At 48.8% G+C, this 25,000-nt stretch overlaps 1 protein-coding gene and 1 long non-coding RNA gene across 3 annotated transcripts in view; both read right to left on the bottom strand.

Annotated features, from left to right (window-relative positions):
* LOC127916474 (catenin delta-2-like) overlaps positions 1-25,000 on the bottom strand; it is a 660,130-nt gene that overhangs the window by 351,253 nt on the left and 283,877 nt on the right. The window contains exon 5 of the mRNA XM_052498259.1: positions 23,295-23,414. Within this exon, the coding sequence (XP_052354219.1) occupies positions 23,295-23,414 (120 nt within the window). The remainder of the gene's footprint in view (positions 1-23,294; positions 23,415-25,000) is intronic.
* Positions 2,143-14,364, bottom strand: LOC127917594 (uncharacterized). 2 transcript variants are annotated; one of them, XR_008097613.1, is made up of 3 exons: positions 14,197-14,364; positions 14,041-14,118; positions 2,143-2,215 (listed from the first exon to the last, which is right to left on the bottom strand). It is a non-coding gene; the product is annotated as an uncharacterized LOC127917594 (long non-coding RNA). The 2 variants fall into 2 exon arrangements; XR_008097612.1 differs by lacking the exon at positions 2,143-2,215 and adding an exon at positions 4,204-4,276.

The raw sequence follows: 25,000 nt of genomic DNA, 5'->3' as shown, positions 1-25,000 counted from the left end.
ACCGGTACCCCCTGTATATAGCCTCCACATTGACTCTGTACCGGTAACCCCTGTATATAGCCTCCACATTGACTCTGTACCGGTAACCCCTGTATATAGCCTCCACATTGACTCTGTACCGGTAACCCCTGTATATATCCTCCACATTGACTCTATACCGGTACCCCCTGTATATAGCCTCCACATTGACTCTGTACCGGTAACCCCTGTATATAGCCTCCACATTGACTCTGTACCGGTAACCCCTGTATATATCCTCCACATTGACTCTGTACCGGTAACCCCTGTATATATCCTCCACATTGACTCTATACCGGTACCCCCTGTATATAGCCTCCACATTGACTCTGTACCGGTACCCCTGTATATATCCTCCACATTGACTCTGTACCGGTACCCCTGTATATATCCTCCACATTGACTCTGTACCGGTACCCCCTGTATATAGCCTCCACATTGACTCTGTACCGGTAACCCCTGTATATATCCTCCACATTGACTCTATACCGGTACCCCCTGTATATATCCTCCACATTGACTCTGTACCGGTACCCCCTGTATATAGCCTCCACATTGACTCTGTACCGGTAACCCCTGTATATAGCCTCCACATTGACTCTGTACCGGTAACCCCTGTATATATCCTCCACATTGACTCTATACCGGTACCCCCTGTATATATCCTCCACATTGACTCTGTACCGGTACCCCCTGTATATATCCTCCACATTGACTCTATACCGGTACCCCCTGTATATATCCTCCACATTGACTCTGTACCGGTACCCCCTGTATATAGCCTCCACATTGACTCTGTACCATTACCCCCTGTATATATATATATATATATAGCCTCCACATTGACTCTATACCGGTACCCCCTGTATATAGCCTCCACACTGACTCTGTACCGGTACCCCCTGTATATAGCCTCCACACTGACTCTGTACCGGTACTCCCTGTATATATCCTCCACATTGACTCTGTACCGGTACCCCCTGTATATATCCTCCACATTGACTCTGTACCGGTACCCCCTGTATATAGCCTCCACATTGACTCTGTACCGGTACCCCCTGTATATAGCCTCCACATTGACTCTGTACCGGTACCCCCTGTATATATCCTCCACATTGACTCTGTACCGGTACCCCCCTGTATATAGCCTCCACATTGACTCTGTACCGGTACTCCCTGTATACAGCCTCCACATTGACTCTGTACCGGTACCCCCTGTATATAGCCTCCACATTGACTCTATACCGGTACCCCCTGTATATAGCCTCCACATTGACTCTGTACCGGTACCCCCTGTATATAGCCTCCACATTGACTCTGTACCGGTACTCCCTGTATATAGCCTCCACACTGACTCTGTACCGGTACCCCCTGTATATAGCCTCCACATTGACTCTGTACCGGTACCCCCTGTATATAGCCTCCACATTGACTCTGTACCGGTACCCCCTGTATATAGCCTCCACATTGACTCTATACCGGTACCCCTGTATATAGCCTCCCACATTGACTCTATACCGGTACCCCCTGTATATAGCCTCCACACTGACTCTGTACCGGTACTCCTGTATATAGCCTCCACACTGACTCTGTACCGGTACTCCCTGTATATAGCCTCCACACTGACTCTGTACCGGTACTCCCTGTATATAGCCTCCACACTGACTCTGTACCGGTACTCCCTGTATATAGCCTCCACACTGACTCTGTACCGGTACCCCTGTATATAGTCTCCACATTGACTCTGTACCGGTGTCCCTGTATATAGCCTCCACATTGACTCTGTACCGGTAACCCTGTATATATCCTCCACATTGACTCTATACCGGTACCCCCTGTATATAGCCTCCACATTGACTCTGTACCGGTAACCCCTGTATATAGCCTCCACATTGACTCTGTACCGGTAACCCCTGTATATAGCCTCCACATTGACTCTGTACCGGTAACCCCTGTATATATCCTCCACATTGACTCTATACCGGTACCCCCTGTATATAGCCTCCACATTGACTCTGTACCGGTAACCCCTGTATATAGCCTCCACATTGACTCTGTACCGGTAACCCCTGTATATATCCTCCACATTGACTCTGTACCGGTAACCCCTGTATATATCCTCCACATTGACTCTATACCGGTACCCCCTGTATATAGCCTCCACATTGACTCTGTACCGGTACCCCCTGTATATATCCTCCACATTGACTCTGTACCGGTACCCCCTGTATATATCCTCCACATTGACTCTGTACCGGTACCCCCTGTATATAGCCTCCACATTGACTCTGTACCGGTAACCCCTGTATATATCCTCCACATTGACTCTATACCGGTACCCCTGTATATATCCTCCACATTGACTCTGTACCGGTACCCCTGTATATAGCCTCCACATTGACTCTGTACCGGTAACCCCTGTATATAGCCTCCACATTGACTCTGTACCGGTAACCCCTGTATATATCCTCCACATTGACTCTATACCGGTACCCCCTGTATATATCCTCCACATTGACTCTGTACCGGTACCCCCTGTATATATCCTCCACATTGACTCTATACCGGTACCCCCTGTATATATCCTCCACATTGACTCTGTACCGGTACCCCCTGTATATAGCCTCCACATTGACTCTGTACCGGTAACCCCTGTATATAGCCTCCACATTGACTCTGTACCGGTAACCCCTGTATATATCCTCCACATTGACTCTATACCGGTACCCCCTGTATATATCCTCCACATTGACTCTGTACCGGTACCCCTGTATATATCCTCCACATTGACTCTATACCGGTACCCCTGTATATATCCTCCACATTGACTCTGTACCGGTACCCCTGTATATAGCCTCCACATTGACTCTGTACCATTACCCCTGTATATATATATATATATATAGCCTCCACATTGACTCTATACCGGTACCCCCTGTATATAGCCTCCACACTGACTCTGTACCGTACCCTGTATATAGCCTCCACACTGACTCTGTACCGGTACTCCCATACATATCCTCCACATTGACTCTGTACCGGTACCCCTGTATATATCCTCCACATTGACTCTGTACCGGTACCCCTGTATATAGCCTCCACATTGACTCTGTACCGTACCCCTGTATATAGCCTCCACATTGACTCTGTACCGGTACCCCCTGTATATATCCTCCACATTGACTCTGTACCGTACCCCTGTATATAGCCTCCACATTGACTCTGTACCGGTACTCCCTGTATACAGCCTCCACATTGACTCTGTACCGGTACCCCTGTATATAGCCTCCACATTGACTCTATACCGGTACCCCTGTATATAGCCTCCACATTGACTCTGTACCGGTACCCCCTGTATATAGCCTCCACATTGACTCTGTACCGGTACTCCCTGTATATAGCCTCCACACTGACTCTGTACCGGTACCCCCTGTATATAGCCTCCACATTGACTCTGTACCGGTACCCCCTGTATATAGCCTCCACATTGACTCTGTACCGGTACCCCCTGTATATAGCCTCCACATTGACTCTATACCGGTACCCCCTGTATATAGCCTCCACATTGACTCTATACCGGTACCCCCTGTATATAGCCTCCACACTGACTCTGTACCGGTACTCCCTGTATATAGCCTCCACACTGACTCTGTACCGGTACTCCCTGTATATAGCCTCCACACTGATTCTGTACCGGTACTCCCTGTATATAGCCTCCACACTGACTCTGTACCGGTACTCCCTGTATATAGCCTCCACACTGACTCTGTACCGGTACCCCCTGTATATAGTCTCCACATTGACTCTGTACCGGTGTCCCCTGTATATAGCCTCCACATTGACTCTGTACCGGTAACCCCTGTATATATCCTCCACATTGACTCTATACCGGTACCCCTGTATATAGCCTCCACATTGACTCTGTACCGGTAACCCCTGTATATAGCCTCCACATTGACTCTGTACCGGTAACCCCTGTATATAGCCTCCACATTGACTCTGTACCGGTAACCCCTGTATATATCCTCCACATTGACTCTATACCGGTACCCCTGTATATAGCCTCCACATTGACTCTGTACCGGTAACCCCTGTATATAGCCTCCACATTGACTCTGTACCGGTAACCCCTGTATATATCCTCCACATTGACTCTGTACCGGTAACCCCTGTATATATCCTCCACATTGACTCTATACCGGTACCCCCTGTATATAGCCTCCACATTGACTCTGTACCGGTACCCCCTGTATATATCCTCCACATTGACTCTGTACCGGTACCCCCTGTATATATCCTCCACATTGACTCTGTACCGGTACCCCCTGTATATAGCCTCCACATTGACTCTGTACCGGTAACCCCTGTATATATCCTCCACATTGACTCTATACCGGTACCCCCTGTATATATCCTCCACATTGACTCTGTACCGGTACCCCCTGTATATAGCCTCCACATTGACTCTGTACCGGTAACCCCTGTATATAGCCTCCACATTGACTCTGTACCGGTAACCCCTGTATATATCCTCCACATTGACTCTATACCGGTACCCCTGTATATATCCTCCACATTGACTCTGTACCGGTACCCCTGTATATATCCTCCACATTGACTCTATACCGGTACCCCCTGTATATATCCTCCACATTGACTCTGTACCGGTACCCCCTGTATATAGCCTCCACATTGACTCTGTACCATTACCCCCTGTATATATATATATATATATAGCCTCCACATTGACTCTATACCGGTACCCCCTGTATATAGCCTCCACACTGACTCTGTACCGGTACCCCCTGTATATAGCCTCCACACTGACTCTGTACTGGTACCCCCTGTATATAGCCTCCACATTGACTCTGTACCGGTACTCCCTGTATATATCCTCCACATTGACTCTATACCGGTACCCCCTGTATATAGCCTCCACATTGACTCTGTACCGGTACCCCCTGTATATAGCCTCCACATTGACTCTGTACCGGTACCCCCTGTATATAGCCTCCACATTGACTCTGTACCGGTACCCCCATTATATAGCCTCCACACTGACTCTGTACCGGTACCCCCTGTATATAGCCTCCACATTGACTCTGTACCGGTACCCCTGTATATAGCCTCCACATTGACTCTGTACCGGTACCCCTGTATATAGCCTCCACATTGACTCTGTACCGGTACCCCCTGTATATAGCCTCCACATTGACTCTGTACCGGTACCCCCTGTATATAGCCTCCACATTGACTCTGTACCGGTACCCCCTGTATATAGCCTCCACACTGACTCTGTACCGGTACCCCCTGTATATAGCCTCCACATTGACTCTGTACCAGTACCCCTTGTATATAGCCTCCACATTGACTCTGTACCGGTACCCCCTGTATATAGCCTCCACACTGACTCTGTACCGGTACCCCCTGTATATAGCCTCCACATTGACTCTGTACCGGTACCCCCTGTATATAGCCTCCACACTGACTCTGTACCGGTACCCCCTGTATATAGCCTCCACATTGACTCTGTACTGGTACACCCTGTATATAGCCTCCACATTGACTCTGTACCGGTACCCCCTGTATATAGCCTCCACATTGACTCTGTACCAGTACCCCTTGTATATAGCCTCCACATTGACTCTGTACCGGTACCCCCTGTATATAGCCTCCACATTGACTCTGTACCGGTACCCCTGTATATAGCCTCCACATTGACTCTGTACCGGTACCCCTGTATATAGCCTCCACATTGACTCTGTACCGGTACCCCCTGTATATAGCCTCCACATTGACTCTGTACCGGTACCCCTGTATATAGCCTCCACACTGACTCTGTACCGGTACCCCTGTATATAGCCTCCACATTGACTCTGTACTGGTACACCCTGTATATAGCCTCCACATTGACTCTGTACCGGTACCCCCTGTATATAGCCTCCACATTGACTCTGTACCGGTACCCCCTGTATATAGCCTCCACATTGACTCTGTACCGGTAACCCCTGTATATATCCTCCACATTGACTCTATACCGGTACCCCCTGTATATATCCTCCACATTGACTCTGTACCGGTACCCCCTGTATATAGCCTCCACATTGACTCTGTACCGGTAACCCCTGTATATAGCCTCCACATTGACTCTGTACCGGTAACCCCTGTATATATCCTCCACATTGACTCTATACCGGTACCCCCTGTATATATCCTCCACATTGACTCTGTACCGGTACCCCCTGTATATATCCTCCACATTGACTCTATACCGGTACCCCCTGTATATATCCTCCACATTGACTCTGTACCGGTACCCCCTGTATATAGCCTCCACATTGACTCTGTACCATTACCCCCTGTATATATATATATATATATAGCCTCCACATTGACTCTATACCGGTACCCCCTGTATATAGCCTCCACACTGACTCTGTACCGGTACCCCCTGTATATAGCCTCCACACTGACTCTGTACTGGTACCCCCTGTATATAGCCTCCACATTGACTCTGTACCGGTACTCCCTGTATATATCCTCCACATTGACTCTATACCGGTACCCCCTGTATATAGCCTCCACATTGACTCTGTACCGGTACCCCTGTATATAGCCTCCACATTGACTCTGTACCGGTACCCCTGTATATAGCCTCCACATTGACTCTGTACCGGTACCCCCTGTATATAGCCTCCACACTGACTCTGTACCGGTACCCCTGTATATAGCCTCCACATTGACTCTGTACCGGTACCCCTGTATATAGCCTCCACATTGACTCTGTACCGGTACCCCCTGTATATAGCCTCCACATTGACTCTGTACCGGTACCCCCTGTATATAGCCTCCACATTGACTCTGTACCGGTACCCCTGTATATAGCCTCCACATTGACTCTGTACCGGTACCCCTGTATATAGCCTCCACACTGACTCTGTACCGGTACCCCTGTATATAGCCTCCACATTGACTCTGTACCAGTACCCTTGTATATAGCCTCCACATTGACTCTGTACCGGTACCCCTGTATATAGCCTCCACACTGACTCTGTACCGGTACCCCTGTATATAGCCTCCACATTGACTCTGTACCGGTACCCCCTGTATATAGCCTCCACACTGACTCTGTACCGGTACCCCCTGTATATAGCCTCCACATTGACTCTGTACCGGTACCCCATGTATATAGCCTCCACATTGACTCTGTACCGGTACCCCCTGTATATAGCCTCCACATTGACTCTGTACCGGTACTCCCTGTATATAGCCTCCACATTGACTCTGTACCGGTACCCCCTGTATATAGCCTCCACATTGACTCTGTACTGGTACACCCTGTATATAGCCTCCACATTGACTCTGTACCGGTACCCCCTGTATATAGCCTCCACATTGACTCTGTACCGGTACCCCCTGTATATAGCCTCCACATTGACTCTGTACTGGTACACCCTGTATATAGCCTCCACATTGACTCTATACCGGTACCCCCTGTATATAGCCTCCACATTGACTCTGTACCGGTACTCCCTGTATATAGCCTCCACATTGACTCTGTACCGGTACCCCCTGTATATAGCCTCCACATTGACTCTGTACTGGTACACCCTGTATATAGCCTCCACATTGACTCTGTACCGGTACCCCCTGTATATAGCCTCCACATTGACTCTGTACCGGTACCCCTGTATATAGCCTCCACATTGACTCTGTACCGGTACCCCTGTATATAGCCTCCACATTGACTCTGTACCGGTACCCCCTGTATATAGCCTCCACATTGACTCTGTACCGGTACCCCCTGTATATAGCCTCCACATTGACTCTGTACCGGTACTCCCTGTATATAGCCTCCACATTGACTCTGTACCGGTACCCCTGTATATAGCCTCCACATTGACTCTGTACCGGTACTCCCTGTATATAGCCTCCACATTGACTCTGTACCGGTACCCCCTGTATATAGCCTCCACATTGACTCTGTACCGGTACTCCCTGTATATAGCCTCCACATTGACTCTGTACCGGTACCCCTGTATATAGCCTCCACATTGACTCTGTACCGGTACTCCTGTATATAGCCTCCACATTGACTCTGTACCGGTACCCCTGTATATAGCCTCCACATTGACTCTGTACCGGTACTCCTGTATATAGCCTCCACATTGACTCTGTACCGGTACCCCTGTATATAGCCTCCACATTGACTCTGTACTGGTACACCCTGTATATAGCCTCCACATTGACTCTATACCGGTACCCCCTGTATATAGCCTCCACATTGACTCTGTACCGGTACTCCTGTATATAGCCTCCACATTGACTCTGTACCGGTACCCCCTGTATATAGCCTCCACATTGACTCTGTACTGGTACACCCTGTATATAGCCTCCACATTGACTCTGTACCGGTACCCCTGTATTTAGCCTCCACATTGACTCTGTACCGGTACCACCTGTATATAGCCTCCACATTGACTCTGTACCATTACCCCTGTATATAGCCTCCACATTGACTCTGTACCGGTACTCCTGTATATAGCCTCCACACTGACTCTGTACCAGTACCCCTGTATATAGCCTCCACATTGACTCTGTACCGGTACCCCTGTATATAGCCTCCACATTGACTCTGTACCGGTACCCCTGTATATATCCTCCACATTGACTCTGTACCGGTACCCCCTGTATATAGCCTCCACATTGACTCTGTACTGCTACCCCTGTATATAGCCTCCACATTGACTCTGTACCGGTACCCCTGTATATAGCCTCCACATTGACTCTGTACCGGTACCCCTGTATATAGCCTCCACATTGACTCTGTACCGGTACCCCTGTATATAGCCTCCACATTGACTCTGTACCGGTACCCCCTGTATATAGCCTCCACATTGACTCTGTACCGGTACCCCTGTATATAGCCTCCACATTGACTCTGTACCGGTACCCCTGTATATAGCCTCCACATTGACTCTGTACCGGTACTCCCTGTATATAGCCTCCACATTGACTCTGTACCGGTACCCCCTGTATATAGCCTCCACATTGACTCTGTACCGGTACTCCTGTATATAGCCTCCACATTGACTCTGTACCGGTACCCCCTGTATATAGCCTCCACATTGACTCTGTACCGGTACTCCCTGTATATAGCCTCCACATTGACTCTGTACCGGTACCCCCTGTATATAGCCTCCACATTGACTCTGTACCGGTACTCCCTGTATATAGCCTCCACATTGACTCTGTACCGGTACCCCCTGTATATAGCCTCCACATTGACTCTGTACCGGTACTCCCTGTATATAGCCTCCACATTGACTCTGTACCGGTACCCCCTGTATATAGCCTCCACATTGACTCTGTACTGGTACACCCTGTATATAGCCTCCACATTGACTCTATACCGGTACCCCCTGTATATAGCCTCCACATTGACTCTGTACCGGTACTCCCTGTATATAGCCTCCACATTGACTCTGTACCGGTACCCCCTGTATATAGCCTCCACATTGACTCTGTACTGGTACACCCTGTATATAGCCTCCACATTGACTCTGTACCGGTACCCCCTGTATTTAGCCTCCACATTGACTCTGTACCGGTACCACCTGTATATAGCCTCCACATTGACTCTGTACCATTACCCCCTGTATATAGCCTCCACATTGACTCTGTACCGGTACTCCTGTATATAGCCTCCACACTGACTCTGTACCAGTACCCCTGTATATAGCCTCCACATTGACTCTGTACCGTACCCCTGTATATAGCCTCCACATTGACTCTGTACCGGTACCCCTGTATATATCCTCCACATTGACTCTGTACCGGTACCCCTGTATATAGCCTCCACATTGACTCTGTACTGCTACCCCTGTATATAGCCTCCACATTGACTCTGTACCGGTACCCCCTGTATATAGCCTCCACATTGACTCTGTACCGGTACCCCTGTATATAGCCTCCACATTGACTCTGTACCGGTACTCCCTGTATATAGCCTCCACATTGACTCTATACCGGTACCCCTGTATATAGCCTCCACATTGACTCTGTACCGGTACCCCTGTATATAGCCTCCACATTGACTCTGTACCGGTACCCCTGTATATAGCCTCCACATTGACTCTGTACCGGTACTCCTGTATATAGCCTCCACATTGACTCTGTACCGGTACCCCTGTATATAGCCTCCACATTGACTCTGTACCGGTACTCCCTGTATATAGCCTCCACATTGACTCTGTACCGGTACCCCTGTATATAGCCTCCACATTGACTCTGTACCGGTACTCCTGTATATAGCCTCCACATTGACTCTGTACCGGTACCCCCTGTATATAGCCTCCACATTGACTCTGTACTGGTACACCCTGTATATAGCCTCCACATTGACTCTATACCGGTACCCCCTGTATATAGCCTCCACATTGACTCTGTACCGGTACTCCCTGTATATAGCCTCCACATTGACTCTGTACCGGTACCCCCTGTATATAGCCTCCACATTGACTCTGTACTGGTACACCCTGTATATAGCCTCCACATTGACTCTGTACCGGTACCCCCTGTATTTAGCCTCCACATTGACTCTGTACCGGTACCACCTGTATATAGCCTCCACATTGACTCTGTACCATTACCCCCTGTATATAGCCTCCACATTGACTCTGTACCGGTACTCCCTGTATATAGCCTCCACACTGACTCTGTACCAGTACCCCCTGTATATAGCCTCCACATTGACTCTGTACCGGTACCCCCTGTATATAGCCTCCACATTGACTCTGTACCGGTACCCCCTGTATATATCCTCCACATTGACTCTGTACCGGTACCCCCTGTATATAGCCTCCACATTGACTCTGTACTGCTACCCCCTGTATATAGCCTCCACATTGACTCTGTACCGGTACCCCCTGTATATAGCCTCCACATTGACTCTGTACCGGTACCCCTGTATATAGCCTCCACATTGACTCTGTACCGGTACTCCCTGTATATAGCCTCCACATTGACTCTATACCGGTACCCCTGTATATAGCCTCCACATTGACTCTGTACCGGTACCCCCTGTATATAGCCTCCACATTGACTCTGTACCGGTACCCCTGTATATAGCCTCCACATTGACTCTGTACCGTACCCTGTATATAGCCTCCACATTGACTCTGTACCGGTACCCCTGTATATAGCCTCCACATTGACTCTGTACCGGTACCCCCTGTATATAGCCTCCACATTGACTCTATACCGGTACCCCTGTATATAGCCTCCACATTGACTCTGTACCGTACCCCCTGTATATAGCCTCCACATTGACTCTGTACCGGTACCCCTGTATATAGCCTCCACATTGACTCTGTACCGGTACCCCTGTATATAGCCTCCACATTGACTCTGTACCGGTACCCCCTGTATATAGCCTCCACATTGACTCTGTACCGGTACCCCCTGTATATAGCCTCCACATTGACTCTGTACCGGTACCCCTGTATATAGCCTCCACATTGACTCTGTACCGGTACCCCCTGTATATAGCCTCCACATTGACTCTGTACCGGTACCCCCTGTATATAGCCTCCACACTGACTCTGTACCGGTACCCCCTGTATATAGCCTCCACATTGACTCTGTACCATTACCCCCCTGTATATAGCCTCCACATTGACTCTGTACCGGTACCCCCTGTATATAGCCTCCACATTGACTCTGTACCGGTACCCCCTGTATATAGCCTCCACACTGACTCTGTACCGGTACCCCCTGTATATAGCCTCCACATTGACTCTGTACCATTACCCCCTGTATATAGCCTCCACACTGACTCTGTACCGGTACCCCCTGTATATAGCCTCCACATTGACTCTGTACCATTACCCCCTGTATATAGCCTCCACATTGACTCTGTACCGGTACCCCCTGTATATAGCCTCCACATTGACTCTGTACCATTACCCCCTGTATATAGCCTCCACACTGACTCTGTACCGGTACCCCCTGTATATAGCCTCCACATTGACTCTGTACCATTACCCCCCTGTATATAGCCTCCACATTGACTCTGTACCGGTACCCCCTGTATATAGCCTCCACATTGACTCTGTACCGGTACTCCCTGTATATAGCCTCCACATTGACTCTTTACCGGTACCCCCTGTATATAGCCTCCACATTGACTCTGTACCGGTACCCCCTGTATATAGCCTCCACATTGACTCTGTACCGGTACCCCCTGTATATAGCCTCCACATTGACTCTGTACCGGTACCCCCTGTATATAGCCTCCACACTGACTCTGTACCGGTACCCCTGTATATAGCCTCCACATTGACTCTGTACCGGTACCCCCTGTATATAGTCTCCACATTGACTCTGTACCGGTACCCCTGTATATAGCCTCCACACTGACTCTGTACCGGTACCCCTGTATATAGCCTCCACATTGACTCTGTACCGGTACCCCTGTATATAGCCTCCACACTGACTCTGTACCGGTACCCCTGTATATAGCCTCCACATTGACTCTGTACCGGTACCCCCTGTATATAGCCTCTACATTGACTCTGTACCGGTACTCCTGTATATAGCCTCCACATTGACTCTGTACCGGTACCCCTGTATATAGCCTCCACATTGACTCTGTACCGGTACCCCCTGTATATAGCCTCCACATTGACTCTGTACCGGTACCCCTGTATATAGCCTCCACATTGACTCTGTACCGGTACCCCTGTATATAGCCTCCACATTGACTCTGTACCGGTACCCCTGTATATAGCCTCCACATTGACTCTGTACCGGTACCCCCTGTATATAGCCTCTACATTGACTCTGTACCGGTACTCCTGTATATATCCTCCACATTGACTCTGTACCGGTACCCCTGTATATATCCTCCACATTGACTCTGTACCGGTACCCCCTGTATATAGCCTCCACATTGACTCTGTACCGGTACCCCTGTATATAGCCTCCACATTGACTCTGTACCGGTACCCCTGTATATAGCCTCCACATTGACTCTGTACCGGTACCCTGTATATATCCTCCACATTGACTCTGTACCGGTACCCCTGTATATAGCCTCCACATTGACTCTGTACCGGTACCCCTGTATATATCCTCCACATTGACTCTGTACCGGTACCCCTGTATATAGCCTCCACATTGACTCTGTACCGGTACCCCCTGTATATAGCCTCCACATTGACTCTGTACCGGTACCCCTGTATATAGCCTCCACATTGACTCTGTACCGGTACCCCCTGTATATAGCCTCCACATTGACTCTGTACCGGTACCCCTGTATATAGCCTCTACATTGACTCTGTACCGGTACTCCCTGTATATATCCTCCACATTGACTCTGTACTGGTACCCCTGTATATAACCTCCACATTGACTCTGTACCGGTACCCCTGTATATAGCCTCCACATTGACTCTGTACCGGTACCCCCTGTATATAGCCTCCACATTGACTCTGTACCGGTACCCCTGTATATATCCTCCACATTGACTCTGTACCGTACCCCCTGTATATAGCCTCCACATTGACTCTGTACCGGTACCCCTGTATATAGCCTCCACATTGACTCTGTACCGGTACCCCCTGTATATAGCCTCCACATTGACTCTGTACCGGTACCCCTGTATATAGCCTCCACATTGACTCTGTACCGGTACCCCCTGTATATAGCCTCTACATTGACTCTGTACCGGTACTCCCTGTATATATCCTCCACATTGACTCTGTACTGGTACCCCCTGTATATAACCTCCACATTGACTCTGTACCGGTACCCCCTGTATATAGCCTCCACATTGACTCTGTACTGGTACCCCCTGTATATAACCTCCACATTGACTCTGTACCGGTACCCCCTGTATATAGCCTCCACATTGACTCTGTACTGGTACCCCCTGTATATAACCTCCACATTGACTCTGTACCGGTACCCCCTGTATATATCCTCCACATTGACTCTGTACTGGTACCCCCTGTATATAACCTCCACATTGACTCTGTACCGGTACCCCCTGTATATATCCTCCACATTGACTCTGTACCGGTACCCCCTGTATATATCCTCCACATTGACTCTGTACCGGTACCCCCTGTATATATCCTCCACATTGACTCTATACCAGTACCCCCTGTATATAACCTCCACATTGACTCTGTACCGGTACCCCCTGTATATATCCTCCACATTGACTCTGTACCGGTACCCCCTGTATATATCCTCCACATTGACTCTGTACCGGTACCCCCTGTATATAGCCTCCACATTGACTCTATACCAGTACCCCCTGTATATATCCTCCACATTGACTCTGTACCGGTACCCCCTGTATATATCCTCCACATTGACTCTGTACCGGTACTCCCTGTATATATCCTCCACATTGACTCTGTACTGGTACCCCCTGTATATAACCTCCACATTGACTCTGTACCGGTACCCCCTGTATATAGCCTCCACATTGACTCTATACCAGTACCCCCTGTATATATCCTCCACATTGACTCTGTACCGGTACTCCCTGTATATAACCTCCACATTGACTCTATACCAGTACCCCCTGTATATAACCTCCACATTGACTCTGTACCGGTACCCCCTGTATATAGCCTCCACATTGACTCTATACCAGTACCCCCTGTATATAGCCTCCACATTGACTCTATACCAGTACCCCCTGTATATAGCCTCCACATTGACTCTATACCAGTACCCCCTGTATATATCCTCCACATTGACTCTGTACCGGTACCCCCTGTATATATCCTCCACATTGACTCTGTACCGGTACTCCCTGTATATATCCTCCACATTGACTCTGTACTGGTACCCCCTGTATATAACCTCCACATTGACTCTGTACCGGTACCCCCTGTATATAGCCTCCACATTGACTCTGTACTGGTACCCCCTGTATATAACCTCCACATTGACTCTGTACCGGTACCCCTGTATATAGCCTCCACATTGACTCTGTACTGGTACCCCTGTATATAACCTCCACATTGACTCTGTACCGGTACCCCCTGTATATATCCTCCACATTGACTCTGTACTGGTACCCCCTGTATATAACCTCCACATTGACTCTGTACCGGTACCCCCTGTATATATCCTCCACATTGACTCTGTACCGGTACCCCCTGTATATATCCTCCACATTGACTCTGTACCGGTACCCCCTGTATATATCCTCCACATTGACTCTATACCAGTACCCCCTGTATATAACCTCCACATTGACTCTGTACCGGTACCCCCTGTATATATCCTCCACATTGACTCTGTACCGGTACCCCCTGTATATATCCTCCACATTGACTCTGTACCGGTACCCCCTGTATATAGCCTCCACATTGACTCTATACCAGTACCCCCTGTATATATCCTCCACATTGACTCTGTACCGGTACCCCCTGTATATATCCTCCACATTGACTCTGTACCGGTACCCCCTGTATATATCCTCCACATTGACTCTGTACCGGTACCCCTGTATATATCCTCCACATTGACTCTGTACCGGTACCCCTGTATATATCCTCCACATTGACTCTGTACCGGTACCCCCTGTATATATCCTCCACATTGACTCTGTACCAGTACCCCGTGTATATATCCTCCACATTGACTCTGTACCGGTACCCCCTGTATATATCCTCCACATTGACTCTGTACCGGTACCCCCTGTATATATCCTCCACATTGACTCTGTACCGGTACCCCATGTATATAGCCTCCACATTGACTCTGTACCGGTACCCCCTGTATATATCCTCCACATTGACTCTGTACCGGTACCCCTGTATATAGCCTCCACATTGACTCTGTACCGGTACCCCTGTATATAACCTCCACATTGACTCTGTACCGGTACCCCCTGTATATAGCCTCCACATTGACTCTATACCAGTACCCCTGTATATAGCCTCCACATTGACTCTATACCAGTACCCCTGTATATAGCCTCCACATTGACTCTATACCAGTACCCCTGTATATATCCTCCACATTGACTCTGTACCGTACCCCTGTATATATCCTCCACATTGACTCTGTACCGGTACTCCTGTATATATCCTCCACATTGACTCTGTACTGGTACCCCCTGTATATAACCTCCACATTGACTCTGTACCGGTACCCCTGTATATAGCCTCCACATTGACTCTGTACTGGTACCCCCTGTATATAACCTCCACATTGACTCTGTACCGGTACCCCCTGTATATAGCCTCCACATTGACTCTGTACTGGTACCCCTGTATATAACCTCCACATTGACTCTGTACCGGTACCCCTGTATATATCCTCCACATTGACTCTGTACTGGTACCCCCTGTATATAACCTCCACATTGACTCTGTACCGGTACCCCCTGTATATATCCTCCACATTGACTCTGTACCGGTACCCCTGTATATATCCTCCACATTGACTCTGTACCGGTACCCCTGTATATATCCTCCACATTGACTCTATACCAGTACCCCTGTATATAACCTCCACATTGACTCTGTACCGGTACCCCTGTATATATCCTCCACATTGACTCTGTACCGGTACCCCTGTATATATCCTCCACATTGACTCTGTACCGGTACCCCTGTATATAGCCTCCACATTGACTCTGTACCGGCACCCCCCTGTATATATCCTCCACATTGACTCTGTACCGGTACCCCCCTGTATATATCCTCCACATTGACTCTGTACCGGTACCCCTGTATATATCCTCCACATTGACTCTGTACCGGTACCCCTGTATATATCCTCCACATTGACTCTGTACCGGTACCCCCTGTATATATCCTCCACATTGACTCTGTACCGGTACCCCCTGTATATATCCTCCACATTGACTCTGTACCGGTACCCCCTGTATATATCCTCCACATTGACTCTGTACCGGTACCCCCTGTATATATCCTCCACATTGACTCTGTACCGGTACCCCCTGTATATATCCTCCACATTGACTCTGTACCGGTACCCCATGTATATAGCCTCCACATTGACTCTGTACCGGTACCCCCTGTATATATCCTCCACATTGACTCTGTACCGGTACCCCCTGTATATAGCCTCCACATTGACTCTGTACCGGTACCCCCTGTATATATCCTCCACATTGACTCTGTACCGGTACCCCCTGTATATAGCCTCCACACTGACTCTGTACCATTACCCCCTGTATATATCCTCCACATTGACTCTGTACCATTACCCCCTGTATATAGCCTCCACATTGACTCTGTACCGGTACCCCCTGTATATAGCCTCCACACTGACTCTGTACCATTACCCCCTGTATATATCCTCCACATTGACTCTGTACCATTACCCCCTGTATATATCCTCCACATTGACTCTGTACCGGTACCCCCTGTATATAGCTTCCACATTGACTCTGTACCGGTACTCCCTGTATATATCCTCCACATTGACTCTGTACCGGTACCCCTGTATATATCCTCCACATTGACTCTGTACCATTACCCCTGTATATAGTCTCCACATTGACTCTGTACCGGTACCCCTGTATATATCCTCCACATTGACTCTGTACCGGTACCCCTGTATATAGCCTCCACATTGACTCTGTACTGGTACCCCCTGTATATATCCTCCACATTGACTCTGTACCGGTACCCCTGTATATATCCTCCACATTGACTCTGTACCATTACCCCTGTATATAGTCTCCACATTGACTCTGTACCGGTACCCCTGTATATATCCTCCACATTGACTCTGTACCGGTACCCCCTGTATATAGCCTCCACATTGACTCTGTACCGGTACCCCTGTATATATCCTCCACATTGACTCTGTACCATTACCCCTGTATATAGTCTCCACATTGACTCTGTACCGGTACCCCTGTATATATCCTCCACATTGACTCTGTACCGGTACCCCTGTATATAGCCTCCACATTGACTCTGTACCGGTACCCCTGTATATAGCCTCCACATTGACTCTGTACCGACACCCCCTGTATATAGCCTCCACATTGACTCTGTACTGGTACCCCCTGTATATAGCCTCCACATTGACTCTGTACCGGTACCCCTGTATATAGCCTCCACATTGACTCTGTACCGGTACCCCCTGTATATAGCCTCCACATTGACTCTGTACCGACACCCCCTGTATATAGCCTCCACATTGACTCTGTACTGGTACCCCCTGTATATAGCCTCCACATTGACTCTGTACCGGTACCCCCTGTATATATCCTCCACATTGACTCTGTACCATTACCCCCTGTATATAGTCTCCACATTGACTCTGTACCGGTACCCCCTGTATATATCCTCCACATTGACTCTGTACCGGTACCCCCTGTATATAGCCTCCACATTGACTCTGTACCGGTACCCCCTGTATATATCCTCCACATTGACTCTGTACCATTACCCCCTGTATATAGTCTCCACATTGACTCTGTACCGGTACCCCCTGTATATATCCTCCACATTGACTCTGTACCGGTACCCCCTGTATATAGCCTCCACATTGACTCTGTACCGGTACCCCCTGTATATAGCCTCCACATTGACTCTGTACCGACACCCCCTGTATATAGCCTCCACATTGACTCTGTACTGGTACCCCCTGTATATAGCCTCCACATTGACTCTGTACCGGTACCCCCTGTATATAGCCTCCACATTGACTCTGTACCGGTACCCCCTGTATATAGCCTCCACATTGACTCTGTACCGGTACCCCCTGTATATATCCTCCACATTGACTCTGTACCGGTACCCCCTGTATATAGCCTCCACATTGACTCTGTACCGGTACCCCCTGTATATAGCCTCCACATTGACTCTGTACCGACACCCCCTGTATATAGCCTCCACATTGACTCTGTACTGGTACCCCCTGTATATAGCCTCCACATTGACTCTGTACCGGTACCCCCTGTATATAGCCTCCACATTGACTCTGTACCGACACCCCCTGTATATAGCCTCCACATTGACTCTGTACCGGTACCCCTGTATATAGTCTCCACATTGACTCTGTACCGGTACCCCTGTATATAGCCTCCACATTGACTCTGTACCGACACCCCTGTATATAGCCTCCACATTGACTCTGTACCGGTACCCCTGTATATAGCCTCCACATTGACTCTGTACCGACACCCCTGTATATAGCCTCCACATTGACTCTGTACCGGTACCCCCTGTATATAGCCTCCACATTGACTCTGTACCGGTACCCCCTGTATATAGTCTCCACATTGACTCTGTACCGGTACCCCCTGTATATATCCTCCACATTGACTCTGTACCGGTACCCCCTGTATATAGCCTCCACATTGACTCTGTACCGGTACCCCCTGTATATATCCTCCACATTGACTCTGTACCATTACCCCCTGTATATAGTCTCCACATTGACTCTGTACCGGTACCCCCTGTATATATCCTCCACATTGACTCTGTACCGGTACCCCCTGTATATAGCCTCCACATTGACTCTGTACCGGTACCCCCTGTATATAGCCTCCACATTGACTCTGTACCGACACCCCCTGTATATAGCCTCCACATTGACTCTGTACTGGTACCCCCTGTATATAGCCTCCACATTGACTCTGTACCGGTACCCCCTGTATATAGCCTCCACATTGACTCTGTACCGGTACCCCCTGTATATAGCCTCCACATTGACTCTGTACCGGTACCCCTGTATATATCCTCCACATTGACTCTGTACCGGTACCCCCTGTATATAGCCTCCACATTGACTCTGTACCGGTACCCCTGTATATAGCCTCCACATTGACTCTGTACCGACACCCCTGTATATAGCCTCCACATTGACTCTGTACTGGTACCCCCTGTATATAGCCTCCACATTGACTCTGTACCGGTACCCCCTGTATATAGCCTCCACATTGACTCTGTACCGACACCCCCTGTATATAGCCTCCACATTGACTCTGTACCGGTACCCCTGTATATAGTCTCCACATTGACTCTGTACCGGTACCCCTGTATATAGCCTCCACATTGACTCTGTACCGACACCCCTGTATATAGCCTCCACATTGACTCTGTACCGGTACCCCCTGTATATAGCCTCCACATTGACTCTGTACCGACACCCCCTGTATATAGCCTCCACATTGACTCTGTACCGGTACCCCCTGTATATAGCCTCCACATTGACTCTGTACCGGTACCCCTGTATATAGTCTCCACATTGACTCTGTACCGGTACCCCCTGTATATAGCCTCCACATTGACTCTGTACCGGTACCCCTGTATATAGCCTCCACATTGACTCTGTACCGTACCCCTGTATATAGCCTCCACATTGACTCTGTACCGGTACCGCCTGTATATAGCCTCCACATTGACTCTGTACCGGTACCCCCTGTATATATCCTCCACATTGACTCTGTACCGGTACCCCTGTATATAGCCTCCACATTGACTCTGTACCGGTACCCCCTGTATATAGCCTCCACATTGACTCTGTACCGACACCCCCTGTATATAGCCTCCACATTGACTCTGTACTGGTACCCCCTGTATATAGCCTCCACATTGACTCTGTACCGGTACCCCCTGTATATAGCCTCCACATTGACTCTGTACCGACACCCCCTGTATATAGCCTCCACATTGACTCTGTACCGGTACCCCCTGTATATAGTCTCCACATTGACTCTGTACCGGTACCCCCTGTATATAGCCTCCACATTGACTCTGTACCGACACCCCCTGTATATAGCCTCCACATTGACTCTGTACCGGTACCCCCTGTATATAGCCTCCACATTGACTCTGTACCGACACCCCCTGTATATAGCCTCCACATTGACTCTGTACCGGTACCCCCTGTATATAGCCTCCACATTGACTCTGTACCGGTACCCCCTGTATATAGTCTCCACATTGACTCTGTACCGGTACCCCCTGTATATAGCCTCCACATTGACTCTGTACCGGTACCCCCTGTATATAGCCTCCACATTGACTCTGTACCGGTACCCCCTGTATATAGCCTCCACATTGACTCTGTACCGGTACCGCCTGTATATAGCCTCCACATTGACTCTGTACCGGTACCCCCTGTATATAGCCTCCACATTGACTCTGTACCGGTACCGCCTGTATATAGCCTCCACATTGACTCTGTACCGGTACCCCCTGTATATAGCCTCCACATTGACTCTGTACCATTACCCCCTGTATATATAGCCTCCACATTGACTCTGTACCGGTACCGCCTGTATATAGCCTCCACATTGACTCTGTACCGGTACCCCCTGTATATAGCCTCCACATTGACTCTGTACCGGTACCGCCTGTATATAGCCTCCACATTGACTCTGTACCGGTACCCCCTGTATATAGCCTCCACATTGACTCTGTACCGGTACCGCCTGTATATAGCCTCCACATTGACTCTGTACCGGTACCCCCTGTATATAGCCTCCACATTGACTCTGTACCATTACCCCCTGTATATATAGCCTCCACATTGACTCTGTACCGGTACCGCCTGTATATAGCCTCCACATTGACTCTGTACCGGTACCCCCTGTATATAGCCTCCACATTGACTCTGTACCATTACCCCCTGTATATATAGCCTCCACATTGACTCTGTACCGGTACCCCCTGTATATAGCCTCCACATTGACTCTGTACCATTACCCCCTGTATATATAGCCTCCACATTGACTCTGTACCGGTACCCCCTGTATATAGCCTCCACATTGACTCTGTACCATTACCCCCTGTATATATAGCCTCCACATTGACTCTGTACCGGTACCGCCTGTATATAGCCTCCACATTGACTCTGTACCGGTACCCCCTGTATATAGCCTCCACATTGACTCTGTACCATTACCCCCTGTATATATAGCCTCCACATTGACTCTGTACCGGTACCCCCTGTATATAGCCTCCACATTGACTCTGTACCATTACCCCCTGTATATATAGCCTCCACATTGACTCTGTACCATTACCCCCTGTATATATAGCCTCCACATTGACTCTGTACCGGTACCCCCTGTATATAGCCTCCACATTGACTCTGTACCGGTACCCCCTGTATATAGCCTCCACATTGACTCTGTACCGGTACCCCCTGTATATAGCCTCCACATTGACTCTGTACCGGTACCCCTGTATATAGCCTCCACATTGACTCTGTACCATTACCCCCTGTATATAGCCTCCACATTGACTCTGTACCGGTACCCCTGTATATAGCCTCCACATTGACTCTGTACCGGTACCCCTGTATATAGCCTCCACATTGACTCTGTACCGGTACTCCCTGTATATAGCCTCCACATTGACTCTGTACCATTACCCCCTGTATATAGCCTCCACATTGACTCTGTACCGGTACCCCTGTATATAGCCTCCACATTGACTCTGTACCGGTACCCCCTGTATATAGTCTCCACATTGACTCTGTACCGGTACCCCCTGTATATAGCCTCCACATTGACTCTGTACCGGTACCCCCTGTATATAGCCTCCACATTGACTCTGTACCGGTACCCCTGTATATAGCCTCCACATTGACTCTGTACCGGTACCCCCTGTATATAGCCTCCACATTGACTCTGTACCGGTACTCCCTGTATATAGCCTCCACATTGACTCTGTACCATTACCCCCTGTATATAGCCTCCACATTGACTCTGTACCGGTACCCCCTGTATATAGCCTCCACATTGACTCTGTACCGGTACCCCCTGTATATAGCCTCCACATTGACTCTGTACCGGTACCCCTGTATATAGCCTCCACATTGACTCTGTACCGGTACTCCCTGTATATAGCCTCCACATTGACTCTGTACCATTACCCCCTGTATATAGCCTCCACATTGACTCTGTACCGGTACCCCCTGTATATAGCCTCCACATTGACTCTGTACCGGTACCCCTGTATATAGCCTCCACATTGACTCTGTACCGGTACCCCACATTGACTCTGTTGGTTAAGGACTTTCACAGTAAGGTTTTATTGAAATAAAATGTGATTTGATAAAGGAGGAGCTATGAAACACACACACACACACACACAAGTACACACACACACGCACGCACACACACACACACACACACACACACACACAAGTACACACACACACACACACACACACACACACACACACACACACACACACACACACACACACACACACACACCCTGTCATAATGAAATAAGAGCTGTCCGTACGTTCTCCTGTGTTGAATTGGTGAGGGTCCAGTATTCCAGACACCTGCAGGGATCTGATGCAGGAGTCGACCATCTCCAGTCCTGTGGTCAACTCATCCTCTATGTCCTTCTGGCCATCCGCTGCACAGGAAGCAGGAAACATGGGCAATAGGTAAGTCTGGGTAACAGTTGTGACACAACCTTATATAAGACATACAGTGCCTTCAAAAGGTATTCAGACGCCTTGACTTTCTCCACATTTTGTTAGGTGACAGCCTTATTCTAAAATGGATTAAATCTTTTTTTTTCTTCATCAATCTACACACAATACCTCGTAATGACAAAGCAAAAACAGGTTTTTAGAAATGTATTGTAATTTATAAAACATAAAAAACGGAAATAACACATTTACTTAAGAATTCAGACCCTTTACTCAGTACTTTGTTGAAGCATCTTTGGCAGCGATTACAGCCTTGAGTCTTCTCGGATTTGACGCTACCAGCTTGGCACACCTGTATTTGGGGAGTTTCTCCCATTCTGCTCTGCAGATCCTCTCAAGCTCTGTCAGGTTGGATTGTTGGAACTAATTTCTGATCTCTCCAGAGTTGTTTGATCGAGTTCATGTCCGGGCTCTGGCTGGGCCACTCAAGGGCATTCAGAAACTTGTCCCGAAGCCAATCATTCGTTGTCTTGGCTGTGTGCTTAGGGTTGTTGTCTTGGCTGTGTGCTGAGGGTCGTTGTCTTGGCTGTGTGCTGAGGGTCGTTGTCTTGGCTGTGTGCTGAGGGTCGTTGACTTGGCTGTGTGCTGAGGGTCGTTGTCTTGGCTGAGGGTCTTTGTCTTGGCTGTGTGCTGAGGGTCGTTGTCTTGGCTGTGTGCTGAGGGTCGTTGTCTTGGCTGTGTGCTGAGGGTCGTTGTCTTGGCTGTGTGCTGAGGGTCGTTGTCTTGGCTGAGGGTCTTTGTCTTGGCTGTGTGCTTAGGGTCGTTGTCTTGGCTGTGTGCTGAGGGTCGTTGTCTTGGCTGTGTGCTGAGGGTCGTTGTCTTGGCTGTGTGCTGAGGGTCGTTGTCTTGGCTGTGTGCTTAGGGTAGTTGACTTGGCTGTGTGCTGAGGGTCGTTGTCTTGGCTGTGTGCTGAGGGTCTTCCTCCAGTTGGAAGCTAACCTTCACCCCAGTCTTAGGTCTTGTGCGCTCTGGAGCAGGTTTTCATTAAAGAGCTCTCTGTACATTGCTCCATTCATCTTTGTCTCGATCCTGACTAATCTCCCAGTCCACGCTAATGAAAAACATCCCCACAGCATGATGCTGCCACCACCATGCTTCACCGTAGGGATGGTGCCAGGTTTCCTCCAGACATGGCGTTTGGCATTCAGGCCAAATAGTTCAATCTTGGTTTCATCAGACCAGAGAATCTTGTTTCTCATGGTCTAAGAGTCTTTAGGTGCCTTTTGACAAACTCCAAGTGGGCTGTCATGTGTCGTTTACTGAGGAGTGGCTTCCGTCTGGCCACTCTACCATAAAGGCCTGATTGGTGGAGTGCTGCTGGGATGGATGTCCTTCTGGAAAGTTCTCCCAGCGTTTTATTTAACCTTTATTTAACTAGGCAATTCTTATTTACAATGACGGCCTACCAAAAGGCCTCCTGCTGGGACAACACAACACTGCACAAAGAGATACCTAACACAATAACATAGCATGGTAGCCGCACATGACAACAACATGGTGGCAACAC

The sequence above is a fragment of the Oncorhynchus keta genome, chromosome 4 (genome assembly GCF_023373465.1).
Source record: "Oncorhynchus keta strain PuntledgeMale-10-30-2019 chromosome 4, Oket_V2, whole genome shotgun sequence".
NCBI lineage: Eukaryota > Metazoa > Chordata > Actinopteri > Salmoniformes > Salmonidae > Oncorhynchus > Oncorhynchus keta.
Note: the sequence above shows the minus strand (reverse complement) of the source record. Positions and strands in the feature narration are given on the sequence as shown.